This window comes from Cariama cristata, unplaced genomic scaffold (assembly GCF_000690535.1).
Source record: "Cariama cristata isolate BGI_N322 unplaced genomic scaffold, ASM69053v1 scaffold18318, whole genome shotgun sequence".
Taxonomy (NCBI): Eukaryota; Metazoa; Chordata; class Aves; order Cariamiformes; family Cariamidae; genus Cariama; species Cariama cristata.
In genome coordinates this window covers 3,739-17,398 of record NW_009631873.1, presented here as the reverse complement: position 1 = coordinate 17,398, position 13,660 = coordinate 3,739, and the positions used below count along the sequence as shown (strand labels likewise).

The 13,660-nt window shown below is 49.0% G+C and overlaps 1 protein-coding gene across 1 annotated transcript in view; it reads left to right on the top strand.

The window, feature by feature from the left end:
• Positions 1–13,207, top strand: part of RAD54L2 (RAD54-like 2 (S. cerevisiae)) — a 44,321-nt gene extending 31,114 nt beyond the window's left edge. Inside the window, 15 exon segments of the mRNA XM_009706149.1 lie at positions 1–70; positions 1,350–1,546; positions 2,071–2,413; positions 4,095–4,272; positions 4,869–5,120; positions 5,738–5,856; positions 6,167–6,282; positions 7,309–7,408; positions 7,750–7,955; positions 9,247–9,422; positions 10,198–10,394; positions 10,509–10,705; positions 11,169–11,258; positions 11,848–11,940; positions 12,158–13,207. The exon segment at positions 1–70 is cut by the window's left edge and continues 7 nt beyond it. Coding sequence (XP_009704451.1) covers positions 1–70; positions 1,350–1,546; positions 2,071–2,413; positions 4,095–4,272; positions 4,869–5,120; positions 5,738–5,856; positions 6,167–6,282; positions 7,309–7,408; positions 7,750–7,955; positions 9,247–9,422; positions 10,198–10,394; positions 10,509–10,705; positions 11,169–11,258; positions 11,848–11,940; positions 12,158–13,146 — 3,323 coding nt within the window. The 3' untranslated portion in view covers positions 13,147–13,207.
• Positions 13,208–13,660: the final 453 nt, after the last annotated feature.

Here is a 13,660-nt window from a genome sequence, read left to right as displayed (position 1 = left end):
CTGCTGATTATAACTCCAAAGATATCCAGCCTCGCACCTTCAAAGTCCACATCCTGAATGATGAACACAAGTAGGTGCCAGTAAAAGCCCTTTTGAGCTCTTGGACTGCATCTTATGGAACTGTTAGCAGAATTACTGTTGCAGACTGTCAAGTTTGGGCTAATTCTGTGCCCTCAACTCCTAGATCTTTCCCACTCTGCATTTGTTGTGGACGCTGTCTTGAGGGGAGAATTTTTGTACCTTTGAGAGATTTACTGTCTATTTAATTCAACATTTGTACTTCCTTCTCACGCTGCTGAGGCACCTTTCTGTTCTTCTATGTATGCTGAGATCAGGAACCCAGTGCCAGAGACAGAGCTACTTCTGCAGAGAGGAGCAGAAGTGCTATGGTTTGTTTCTGGTGGTACACTGCTAGTCCTGTCAGAGTCCTGGGGTTCCTGAGGCATGTGCCCCCTGTAACACGTGTCTCTTGTATTTTAAATGTGGGTTGTTGGTTTTTTTTTCCTGAGATTTTTTCACACACTTAGTGATTCCTCTACCTGACACTGTGACTTTCTGTGAATTGTGTTGTCCTTGAGCGATTCTGGCAAGTTATACAAAGCCTCCTTGTCCAGAAAGGAGAGATCAGTGATTGCAGTTACAGCCTGGTGTGGAGTTTATTCTTGGCTTGTGGATCTCTGCTTCTTTCTGGTCACTTTTCTTGCATGGATCAGGACAGTGTAGTAATCTTAGAGAACTCTCAGTTCGTCAGCTATGTTCGTAAGCTTTTCTGTTGAGGTCTTCACCTTCTGGGTGGAATGTACTTTGAATCTGCTGATGCTACTGCAGCCATGTGCTTACTATTGGATGGGATCTGGTGTGCTCTAGGAGGATTGAGTGAGGACAGTGTCTTGAACTGAACCAATTCTGAGCAGACTAGCAGGGAAGGAATAATTGAGGGTCACTAGTGTTGGAAGAGACAACAACAAGGGATAAACAACTAGATGATTACAACCATGTACATTAGCAGCTTGTTCTGAAAATGTTTTTTGCAGAGGCAGTCTCCTCAACAGCTCTTTAAAAAGAATACTCTCAAGTTTGATATGCTTTTGTACATGACAAACTTCCTCAGCTCAGTTCCTGTAAGGATTTGTCATTCTCAACCCTGCTACCTGTGGCACATAAAAGGCTTTTTTCTTTTCCTCTGTACCAGATTGTCTACTAAAGAAACTTCATTGTCTGGTTTGATGCAAGAAAGTGCTTTAATTAATTGAACAGGTCTCTTTTCTCAGCAGAGTCCAATTCAGTGGTTAAAACTGAAACTGGGGAGAAAGCTTACAGTTTATTTGGTTGGTTGGTTTGTTTTGCAGGACGACAGCTGCACGTGCAAAGGTGGTGAATGACTGGGTGATGGAAGGTGGTGTGCTGCTGATGGGATACGAGATGTACCGTCTCCTCTCACTGAAGAAGTCCTTTGCCACTGGCAGGAAGAAGAAAACAAAGAAACAAACTGGCCCTGTCATTATTGACTTGGATGAGGAAGACCGGCAGCAAGAGCTTCTGAAAGGTGGGAGACCAGTCCTCAAGAGAGAGAGTGTGATCCTGTTGTCCAGCTGGGTATCAACTCTAGCAGCACAGGGAAACAACCTATAACTAGCTTTTAGCATCCGTGACATGATCAAGCTTTGCTGGACGGGATTGTGTCTTTGGAGAGAGAAGGTTGTTAAGCTTTGGTTGAGTCATTTCTTGCAATAGCTGCAAGTAAGCATGGAAGTCAGTGCACTGAACTTGGGGATTTGTCTGTGTGATTAGACATCTGATGCAGGACACCCAACTTGATGCAATGCAAGTCACTGAGCATAAATCAAGGGACAGTCATGTCTGGTCATTACCACATTATGCTAAATCAGAGCTAGTGTCTAGTCACATTTTATTTCCTGAATCAGCCTTGCGCTTTGCCACCATGAATACTGGGGTTTTTTGTCTTTCAGAACTACCTCTCTTTTTTCTTTTTGTGAAGTTGGTGACCATATAAAACCAGAACTTTGTCTCATTCATCTCTAACTAGCACTTAATATTCCTTGTCCTCAGGGATTGAGAAAGCTTTGTCTCGTCCTGGCCCAGATGTGGTTATTTGTGATGAGGGACACCGGATAAAGAACTGCCATGCCAGCACTTCGCAGGCCCTGAAGAACATCCGCTCCCGCCGGCGGGTGGTGCTGACTGGCTACCCGCTCCAGAACAACCTCATTGAGTATTGGTGCATGGTAGACTTTGTCCGACCTGACTTTCTAGGCTCACGGCAGGAATTCAGCAACATGTTTGAGCGCCCTATCCTGAATGGGCAGTGCATTGACAGCACCCCTCAAGATGTCCGTCTCATGAGGTATCGCAGTCATGTCCTGCATAGCCTGCTGGAAGGCTTTGTGCAGCGGTGAGTCCACAAGGAGTTCTTAATGGTGTATTCCATGCAAACAGGTCCTTCATCCCAAATTAGCCTGCTTGTTTGCTGAGTGAATGCAGTACAGCTAATCTTGCTGCCTTATAGAATCATAGAATCATTTAGGTTGGAAAAGACCCTTAAGATCATCAAGTCCAACCATTAACCTAACACTGCCAAGTCACTGCTAAACCATGTCCCCAAATGCCACGTCTACACACCTTTTAAATATTTCCAGGGATGGTGACTCAACCACTTCCCTGGGCAGCCTATTCCAGTGCTCGACAACCCTTTAAGTGAAGAAATTTTTCCTAATGTCCAATCTAAACCTCCCCTGGCACAACTTGAGGCCGTTTCTTCTTGTCCTGTTGCTTGTTACTTGGGAGAAGAGACCGACCCACACGTCACTACAACCTCCTTTCAGGTAGTTGTAGAGAGCGATCAGGTCTCCCCTCAACCTCCTTTTCTCCAGGCTAAACAACCCCAGCTCCCTCAACTGCTCCCCATCACACTTGTGCTCCAGGCCCTTCACCACCTTTGTTGCCCTTCTCTGGACTCACTCCAGCACCTCAGTGTCTGTTTTGTAGTGAGGGGCCCAAAACTGAACACAGTACTCAAGGTACAGCCTCACCGGTGCCAAGTACAGGGGGACGATCACTGCCCTAGTCCTGCTGGCCACACTATTTCTGATATAAGCCTGGGTGCTGTTGGCCTTCTTGGCCACCTGGGCATGCTGCTGGCTGTCGACTAACACCCTCAGGTCCTTTTCTGCCAGGCAGCTTTCCAACCACTCTTCCCCAAACCTGTAGAGTTGCATGGGGTTGTTGTGACCCAAGTGCAGGACCTGGCACTGAGCCTTGTTGAATTTCATACAAATGACCTTGGCCCATCAATCCCCCTTCTTAGGCTTGAGTTTTAAACAGGTACTTTATCTGTCTTTGTGGCAGCATACAGAGAAGACCACAGAGGAGATTCTTAAGTTAGCAACTCCGTATTTCTCTCAGAATCTCTGTCTTGTTCAATCTGTCAACTGCAAAGTGGTCCTTATGGCTCTGTTTTGCCTTGGGGGTAGAAGTAAAGTTGGTTTACTTTGGTACCGCAGACTCTAATGATGGTGAACAACACCTCTAACTACACCAAAGTGACCTCAGGTTTATTTGATGTCTTAGTAGTTAATTTGGATGTGCACTTTTTGACATCCTGTGCCTAAGGATCTGAAAGCTTTTCACAAACCCTCAGTTATGAAAAGTGACGGTGTCTCCACCACTGTGGAAACAAATCAGCTTTGTTTCTCAGATGTGCGTTCTAAGATGCTGGACCAGTGATTTAGATGGAGTGTCTTAGTCATTGGCAGAGCTAAAAAGAGACCTTAGGTCTTATTTCTGTTTTTCAGCTGCCATGGAAAACAGGACTTTTGTCACACTTTTAACACTGTGACCTGCGCTAGAAGGTAGTAACATTTGAGATTTCTGTAATTGTGCTTACAGTTGGTATTTGGCTGCAGGGAGAATATCTCAGAAGTGTCGTGCATTAGAGAAGCATGCAACTAGAGGTCTTTCTCCCTGCTGCCAGGTGGGCAAGAAGTCAAAATTTTACCCTACAGGCAGTCATAGAGAGATCAGATAGTGAAATTCCCTTCCCTGTGTCTATCTCTCTCTCTTTATTTCCTCCACAGGCGAGGCCACAATGTGCTGAAGGTGCAGCTCCCATCTAAGGAAGAACACGTCATTTTGGTACGTCTATCAAAGATCCAACGGGCCCTTTATACGGAGTTCATGAACCGGTTCCGAGATGCAGGCAACAGTGGCTGGCTGGGACTGAACCCACTCAAAGCTTTTTGTGTCTGTTGTAAGGTAGGTTTTGACAGGAGATGCAAAGAAATATTCTAGTATGTAAGGGAAAGGCAAGAATATGTGTCAAAATAGGAGGTAAAAGTGTGGTTGGCCAGGCACGTCTTCTCTCCCCAGAATACCCTGCAGTGGCCCAGCAGAATTGTTATTCCCACTTCTAGAACTGGGGTGCAGGGATGTTAAATGTCTTTTTCAAATTTGTGCAAGAAACCTGTAGCCATCAGCTGAACGAGTACTGGGCTGATACCTTAACCATTTACCTGCTGCAATGCAAATGAGTGGCTTCCTCTGTGTTTGTGCTGTGTGGGGTGCACAGTGGCCTTCTGGTTTGTTCCTAAGGAAAGAATTTGTCAGTTTTAAAGTCAGGAGAGCCTTGGTTAAGATGGTTTATACCTTGTGTCACGGCAGAGTCATGTTTTCACTACCTTAATGCAGTCTGGTTTTCTCTGCAGTGCCTTACAGTTCCATGTGGGAATGGTGAGGATATGATTGAAGCATTAGTTCTTTCCTTTGAATAGCTGTGAGGGCTTTCAGTCCACAATCATTGGCGAGCAGCAGGCCAACGCAGGCTTAACCACTTTCTTTTCTTATCCCTTCAGATCTGGAACCATCCAGATGTGTTGTATGAAGCTCTGCAAAAGGAGAATCTGGCAAATGAGCAGGATTTGGATGTGGATGACCTTGGCACAGCAAGTACTAATTCCCGCTGCCAGCCTCAGGGAATTAAAGTCAAAACAGAGAGTAATGCTTTGGCGTCACCAGTTGGAGAAGCTACCAATAGCAAGTTCCTCCAGAGCGTTGGCTTCAACCCTTTTCAGGAGAGAGCAAATCAGGTCGTTACTTACGAGTGGGTGAGTACCACTGCTGGAAAACTCTTCATTTGGAGAGTTAAGATAAACATAGACTAAATACTTACTCTGAAAGACTGTACCTCTTTTTGTTAGGGCAGTTTTCTGAAGTACAGCAAAGAAAATACTCTTCTGTTTAAGAGCTGGGAATTTCTCTTGGATTTTCTCTACCACAGAGCATCTTGATAAGCATATCTGCATGGTGCTGGGTAAGGGTTTTGGGATTCTCATGGAGCAGGAGTGCAGGCAGCACTCTTTTATACCGTTGTTTTCATCTGACCAAAAAGGCTGTGGACTTTGTTATTCTGAAAAAAAAGGTGTTAGAGTGAAGTTTAATCTAGATAAGATGGTGGTAAATCTAGTGGTCTGGAGGAGAGGTCTTCAGATAGAGTCAGGAGAGGTTAAGAGGATGCTCATTCATCCATACTCCAAGAAGTTTCTCATTTGCAGCTTCAGGAATGGGCGGTAGCAGCAGTAGTTGGGAGTAACATTGTCACCTCAACCAACTGGATGTATACAACAACTCTGCAATGACTTATTTCTCTCACCTTGAGACAAAATTGTTGAACTAAACAGGGAATGGGCAACTCCACCTGTAATAGTCTCCCATTTCTTGGTAGGCGAAAGACATCTTATGTGATTACCAGACGGGAGTCTTGGAGAACTCACCCAAGATGGTGTTACTGTTCCACCTAATTGAGGAAAGTGTGAAGCTTGGAGACAAGATCTTGGTCTTCAGGTAAGCAAAGTATCAACAGCTGATCCTACAGTGCCTAAATGCTGGAGCAGTTGGACCCCTCCTGGTAGTAGGAGGTTGTTACACAGGGTGAATGGTGTGGCAAGTTCCCCTTTTCTCCATTGTTGTGTTAGATCCTGGTTTTCCTCCACGGATTTTATACTTCTGCCAATATCAAGTTTACTAGTGAGAGGTGTGCTGCCACAAACAGGGTTTGACAACCGTCAACACTGTCATGGTTGGGGAAGAATTCTGATACTCCACTTTTGCTGCTGTGGGGGCTTTCTCCTGAACAGAGATCTTGGTTTTCCAGCCAGAGCTTGTCCACCTTATCTGTCATTGAAGAGTTTTTGGCAAAGAGACCAATGCCAAGTCCTCCAGGCTCAGATGGAGGAGTTCACAACTGGGTCCGAAACATCAACTATTACAGTGAGTGCAACCAATCCTCCTCTCTTTTGGTGGGACACTGTTTGGGCCTCTGTGACGGACTAATTCCTGAAAGTCACCCACCATCGTCTTATAATTGTCCCTGGGTGTGAAAATGCTCTTCTGAAGCATTCTTCTGATGAAGTCTCTTTCAGATTGTTCTTACTTCAGTTGTTTGGAAAGACAATGTCAGTATGATAGCAACTAACTGATCATTTCTGAATGCTCTTTTTGATGTCTTACTTAGAAGATGTTAGACACCTTTAACATCTCACTTATGCACTAGTGCTTTTTTTAAGTTGTAAAAGATACTTTTTGCTTCCTGTTTGGCTATTTTCTAGATCTTGCTTCCCAAACCAGAATCACTGTGGAATGCTTTCACTAGCTCGAGGCTGTGAATTTCTCCTCCCCTCTTCCCCAGCTTTAAATCTTATTCTGGCATGGGTTGTTGCTTTGTGTGGCTACTTTACAGGCCAGGACCGAGAAGAGTGGTGGATATGGTGTTCCTGATTTTTGCACAGCTGACAGCAGCAAGCTGCTGCAGCAGGAACAGAGACACGACATCCCACTGCACTCCTTTAGAGCAGTACTCTTTACTCAGATCCAGTCTATGGGGTTTTGCCAAAGGCTTTAACAATTTTGCTTTCTCTTGGTTCCTTGAGCTTCCAGCATACGTGAGGCCTTTGTTCCTGCTCTTCTTGATTGCTATCCATCTTGCCTAATACAAAGCCTTAACGGGCTAGGTGTGTTGTAGCACTCCCAGTCCTGGCCTTGCCAAGCTTGGGTAATGTTTTGTTTGATTTTTCAGTTGAACAAATCCCAACCTGGCTGGCTGCATTGCACCTGCCTGGCTGGGCAAATTAAAGGTACAGAGTGGTCCAGTTGCAGTCCTGGAGTGCATGACTTGAGAAAGACCCAGAATTGGTTGTGAGCCAGTTACAAAGCTCAGTGTTTGGGGAGGGGGTTTGTTCTGATGGGATTCTCTGAAACATACAGAGCTTTTAAACATGTCTTTAATTTCCTTCCCAGGACTGGATGGCAGCACCTCTGCCTCAGAAAGGGAACGACTGATTAACCAATTCAATGATCCCAGCAACACCTCTGTTTGGCTGTTCCTTTTGTCCACACGGTGAGTTGGCTGGAGCAGAAAGGCACAGTGGAGGACTCACACTGATGTTCTGTATGCATATGGGTTTTCAGTTCTTAACTTCCTTCATAGCATGCTCTCAAGACTCTCTGGGATGATAGTGCCATCTGTTTCTGAATTCCCTGAGGTGTAGGATTTTAGCCTTAGTCCTCTGCAACAACTTAACAACAGTCTTGGAAACCAAACGTAGATTTGAAGTTGCCTGTATGACTGGAGGGAACTTTGCATAGACACTTCATGGATTCTTGGCTGATAATTGTCCCTGCCTAGAAGCTTTGAAAATTGGCCAAGGCAGCAATTTGAAATTTGCCTTTAATTTCCAGTGCTGGGTGTTTGGGTGTCAACCTCATTGGAGCAAACAGAGTGGTGGTGTTTGATGCTTCTTGGAACCCATGCCATGATGCCCAGGCCGTGTGCCGAGTGTACCGCTATGGGCAGAAGAAGCCATGCCACATTTACAGACTGGTTTCCGATTACACCCTTGAGAAGAAGATCTATGACCGTCAGATCTCCAAGCAGGGCATGTCAGGTAAGTGTGGACTGACATGGTGCTCCACTCTTGCCTTTCCCTCCTTTTAGTTCCTTTAAGTTCTGTGTCTGTGGTTTTCGTAATTTCTTTTTTGAAGGTTGAAAACCAGACAGCCAAAGAAGTGACGGAGACACTATTCTAGGGCTATGTTAGATGTTTATGAGTTGGCAGTGACATGATATCCTATAAGAAATCATGGCAGAGTAGCAGGGGTTGTAGAGCCAGCATCATGCAACAGGGTTGTGCTGCCAGTCCAAAGTGGTGCCATTTACCTTTGCTGCTACCCTCCTGGCTGCTACAACGAACTGGGGCCTTGGGGGGTGATCATCCTGTTTTCCCCTGTGCCTGGGCATTACTTGTCTTAAACTGGGCATTACTTATTAAATAGCTCTCTACCTCCATTTCTTCAGCAGCAAGAGAGGGAAAATAGTGAAATTAAAATACATATTGATGCCTTTGACTGATAGTGCTTACCTAAGAGCCAAGAATAATTAATTCATTCCAGTTCTGACCTGCCCTTGTACCAAAATTATCTTTTGTGCTGGCTTGTGCCAGCTGTTGAGCTGCTCTCGTAGAGCGTGCAGCTGTGGATTGTGGTGACCCAAAAAGAATTTTGCTGCCTGTGTCCTTCTCTGTCACAAAACCCAACTCCACAGGCAGCAGCCCAGCATGATCGGTTCAGTATGCTGTCTTGCACTCAAGGTGGAGTCCCCTAGCAGCTGGCCTGCCTCCCAGGAGAGTCCTAGGTATAGATGTTCTCTCCATGTGCTCCCATTTGCCCCATGAGCATGAAGGAACATCCAAGGAAAACTTTCAGGCCTTTGCAAACAAGGGACAAGGCTGCTTTTCTGAGCTTTTGACTCAACAGTTCTGTAAATTTCAGCACCTGGTTATTAACTTGAGCCTTTTTGGTGGGATTTGTGGGAGGGCACATACTGATGTGACTACAGTTCTGTCCCAGGGTTTATATGTTTTCAGCCTTGCGATATGAGATGGGACATCATCCGTAATTAGCTTCATGTTCCTGCATGCCAGGAGCTCTGTGACCTGCACTGCGTTGCTGTGCAGTCTGGAGCATAAGGCCTTTGTCAGCCTGACTTGGTGAAACAGGCTCATCTCTGAACTTGGCTGATGATTTTTTTTCTCCCTGCCCTGACATTTACAGAAGGCTTCTGAGGATCATGCAGATTGCAAGGAGGAAGCTCTATTAGGACAGGACTGTAGGAAGGGCAGTAGGCAGCAGTACCTATCTCTTCCCTTCTCTACTCACTCCATTCCTTCTCTTTTCCAGATCGGGTGGTGGATGATCTGAACCCAGTGCTGAACTTCACCCGACGAGAGGTGGAGAACCTGCTGCATTTTGTGGAAGAGGAATCCGACCCTGCTCAGCTCTCCCTCAATCCAAGCAAGATGAAGGAGTCTGTTCTACAGTTAGCCTGTCTCAAGTATCCTCACCTCATCACCAAGGTAAGACCAACCTGCTTCCTTGCTGGCACAGCACTGGAGAGGCAGGAGCGGGTCTGGAGGGGTCTGGCTGTGCAATGGAGACATGGTGGCAAGAATGATGCATTTGTGTGCTGGTGGGAATAGGTAACAAAGTACTCTAGAGAGGGCCCTAAGAGCCCTGCCTTTCCCTGCAATATCTTCCACGCATTTAGAGCCACCTCTGTCCTGAACAGATTTGGGGGGCAGGTAGTAGGGCACCCCTTTCTTCAACTTGGTGCTGGGTGGGATGGTGGCAGTGGCATATCCCAGCTTGGTGCCAACTGTCTTCCTGGGGTGGCTTTAAAACAAAGCTGGGCCAGCCAGCACTTGCCCGTGTTGTGAAGAGTTTCACTGGTAGGGTGGTGCTGCAGAGTGGACCTGTGACTGAGTGCCCTGGGGCTCTCGTGGCTGTGTGACTTCTTGGCAAGCTCCGTGCTTGCACTCTTAGCCTGGCCTTTGGCTTGTGTGTTTTGCTGTGTGCTCGTGGTAAGCGGTGGCCTTGGCTGGGCAGGCTTAGCATTGGTGAGAGATGGCTCTGCTGACTCTGTCACTCCTCAAGCTGAGCCACGGTCACATCCACAGCGTTGCCCCACACGTGCTTTGCCATGACCAGCTCTACCTCACGACTTCCATCTTCCCAGCTCCAGCCTGGGATGGGGACAGCGCTGATGCAGGGACTGGGTGGCTGCCGTTCGGGGCATGCTGGTTCCCTCTTGTGGTGTGTTGGTGTCAAACCCGCGGTGCCGTGGGGTTGCAGGAGCCTTTTCAGCATGAGTCACTGCTGATCGACCGGAAGGAGCACAAGCTGACCAAGGCAGAGAAGAAAGCAGCCAAGAAGAGCTATGAGGAGGAAAAGCGAGCATCCGTCCCCTACACCCGGCCGTCCTACGCACAGTATTACCCAGCCAGTGACCAGAGTCTGACGAGCATCCCTGCCTTTAGCCAGAGGAACTGGTGAGTACCTGCCTCTTCCCCTTCTTCCCGTGCTGTAGTCATGAAATGAGGGGGCAGAGGACGCTTAGCCCTGTCAGTGGGGGCACAATATTTTCCTCCCTCCTCTCTCACTAGGCGACCAGCCCTCAAGGGTGAGGACAAGCCGGTGGCAAGCGTCCGCCCAGTTCAATCCACCCCTATTCCTATGATGCCCCGGCATGTCCCCATGGGAGGTGTGGGATCAACCTCAAGTTCCAACTCCGCTGTCAACTTCCCCATCAACTATCTACAGCGAGCTGGTGTCTTTGTGCAGAAGATTGTCACCACTACAGGTGAGTTGCTGATGCTCACGGTGAGTTCAGTTGTGGTGCAGAGTGAGTTGTTGATGTTCACAGGGACTGTGGGCAGATGGGCCTCAGAGCCACTGATACAGCCTCTCTCCATTTGAGTGGTTCTCCTGTACCTGGAGGACTTTCCCTGCAGGTGTGCAAGGGGCATGGGCCTGGTGGGTTGCTGGGAGTGAACTTGCCCTGAGAGGGCCTGCAGTGCTGTCGCCAGTTGTCCTTGTTGGGATAGGGGAGATGCTCTGCCAGAGCAGCATGTGTTTTGCTTCCTTGGAACCTCTGCTGCCTTCCCATGCTGCTCAGAAATAAACCCAGGGCTTGCTTCTAGCACAGTGCATAGGAGAGAGAACTCCAGTGCAAGCAAAGGAGTTCAGTGCTGTACCTCCCTGGTCCTGACTGTGGCTGGCGTGTAATTTCACAGACACCATTCTGTTTCTTCCCTTACTGCCAGATATTGTGATTCCGGGTACAAACACATCCACTGATGTACAGGCAAGAATCAGTGCTGGCGAGAGCATCCACATCATCCGAGGGACAAAAGGTAAGTCTCTCTGTCTTGATAAGACTTATGGATAGGGTCTTAGCCAATGGTAATTAGCAAAGAAAAACATGTAAAAGTATGGATCAGTCCCTTGAGAGGAAAAGAAACAAGAAGGGGAGGAGATCTGGACTTTGCAGTGGCTCTGGTGCAGCCCATGCTTTGGGTGTGCTGTTGTAGCTGATGCTTCAGGACTGTTGCAGCTGTGGCTGGTCCCGCCGGTTGTGGCTGCCCCTGCCTCTGAGAGGAGCTATTGAAGTTTGTGGCTGGGCGTCTTGTTCTCACAACGGCCACTGCATGTACTGGGGCAACCAAACACTTCCTGGTGCTCCCAGAGCAAACTTAGTCCCAAGCATGAAGTTCCACATTTCCAACCAGCAGCACATTGGGAGGGAGTGAGCTCCAACCTAGGGAAAGCTGAAAGGGTGGAAGGGAGGAAGGGGGCAGAAGCCCCCCGCTGATCTCCCTGTATGATTTGTGGGCTGGCCTTATGCAGCACTGCTGTCCTGTTCCTGCTCGGGCAGCCTCATGGATCCAGGGTCCTAAGCTGAGACTGAAAACCCTGAATGAAGTTGTTCGACCTCTGTTCCAGGGACGTATATCCGGACCAGTGACGGGCGGATTTTTGCTATCCGGACCACTGGGAAGCCAAAGGGCAATGAAGACCGTCGGACAGCTGCTGCAGGTAGGGCCTTGTGAGCACCGTGCAGGGCTTGCTCGCATGCTTTCCTACCGAAGTGTCCAGGGTGGTGTTCTCTGGCTGCATTCTGTCATGCCTGTGTTCAGAGTTGACCCCACAATCTCCCCATGATATCCCCACCTTCCTTGCCACTCTTGCCTCTTGGCCCCCAGGTTTTTCTCCAAGGTTGTCTTTCTCACCTGCTCCATCTCCTTGTTTCCAGGCTCCCAGAGCTCTTCAGTGGAGTCCACAAGCAATGGCAGACACAGTGCCTCATCACCGCAGCTCCCCAGCGCGGAGGAGCTCACTCGGCCCATATCCCCTGACAGCCCCGAGATCATCAGCGAGCTGCAACAGTACGCAGAGGCAGCGGCTGCCCGGGAGTCCCGGCACAGCTCTCCCAGCACTAACGCAGCACAAGGCCACCCTGCCCGCATGGACAGCGCGCCCGGCTTAGCAGCCCGAGGAGCTGAGCAGCGTGTGGGGGTTCACTGCATGGCTCCCTCAGTGTCTTCAGCCCTGCCGGCCACCAGCCAGCACGTCGATGCTCACTCGGTGTTGGACTTACGGGGCAACAAGCGCAAGTCAACCTCGCCATCGGCTCCGGAGGAGCAAGCCCGCAGGCAGCAGAAGAAGCGCCAATTGCCATCGTCTGTGCAGCCGTACGAACACGGGTACCCCGTCTCTGGTGGGTTCGCCATGCCTCCTGTCTCTTTAAACCACAACCTAACCCATCCATTTGCCTCCCAACCAGGAAACTCCTTGTACATGGGCACTGGCTCCTCTTATTACCAGCTGCCCAATTTACTCCCAGACCCTCATCTGGTGTTCCCTGTGACTACTGATCCTCTGCTGACAGCCGGCACCGCCAGCTCTTCTGCTGCTACCTCAGCCACCGCCAGCGTCCCCTCATTCATGCTAAACCCTTCTCTGACGGGGGTGCTACCCAATTACTCGCTTCCCTTCACGCAGTCACTCCTGCCCGAGCCCAGGATGTTTGCTCCTTTCCCAGCCCCCGTCTTGCCTAGCAGCCTTCCCAGGAGCATGGCGTCTGCCTACCCTGGCTACATGTCCCCTCACTCGGGCTACCCGGCTGGGGGCCTCCTTCGGTCCCAGGTGCCTCAGTTTGAATCGCAGGAGGTCCCAGAGGTGGGATGCAGCTCTAATGACGAGGACAAAGACGACGATGTTATAGAGATCACAGGGAAATAATAGGCCCAGCTCCTGCTAGGTCTCAGCTCCACCAGGAGGCAAAAGTTGCAGAACCTTTTTGGGAGTCAGGATTTCCCCTTTGGGCCACGGCAGCGGGTGGAGAAGGATGCGAAGGGTGTGGCGTGAGGGTGGTTTTGTTCTTTTCCTTTTGTTTTGTTGTTTTTTTAGCTGTCAAGGATCTGAATTGTATTAGGGCCTGGGAGATGGGAGGGGGGATAGAGTGGACCTGCGAGGGCCGGGGGAGCAAGAGCCAGGGGAGAAGGGAAGCAGCAATGCAAACCGTAGGAGTGCCTCCCTCCCACGCTCTGTCTGTCTGTCTGTCTCTGTTCTCTGTCTTGTCTGGAAGGGGGAGGCTTGGTGTTGCGAGTCACTGCCCTTCTTGGGCCTGGGGGCATGGGCTTGACCACTGGCAGGGCCAATCTCCCTCTCACATGAACTGCCTTATCTGTGAACTTCTCTCACTCTGGGAAGTGTGGGCCAGGGGGGCGACTCCAGCAGAGGTTGGGGAGAAAGC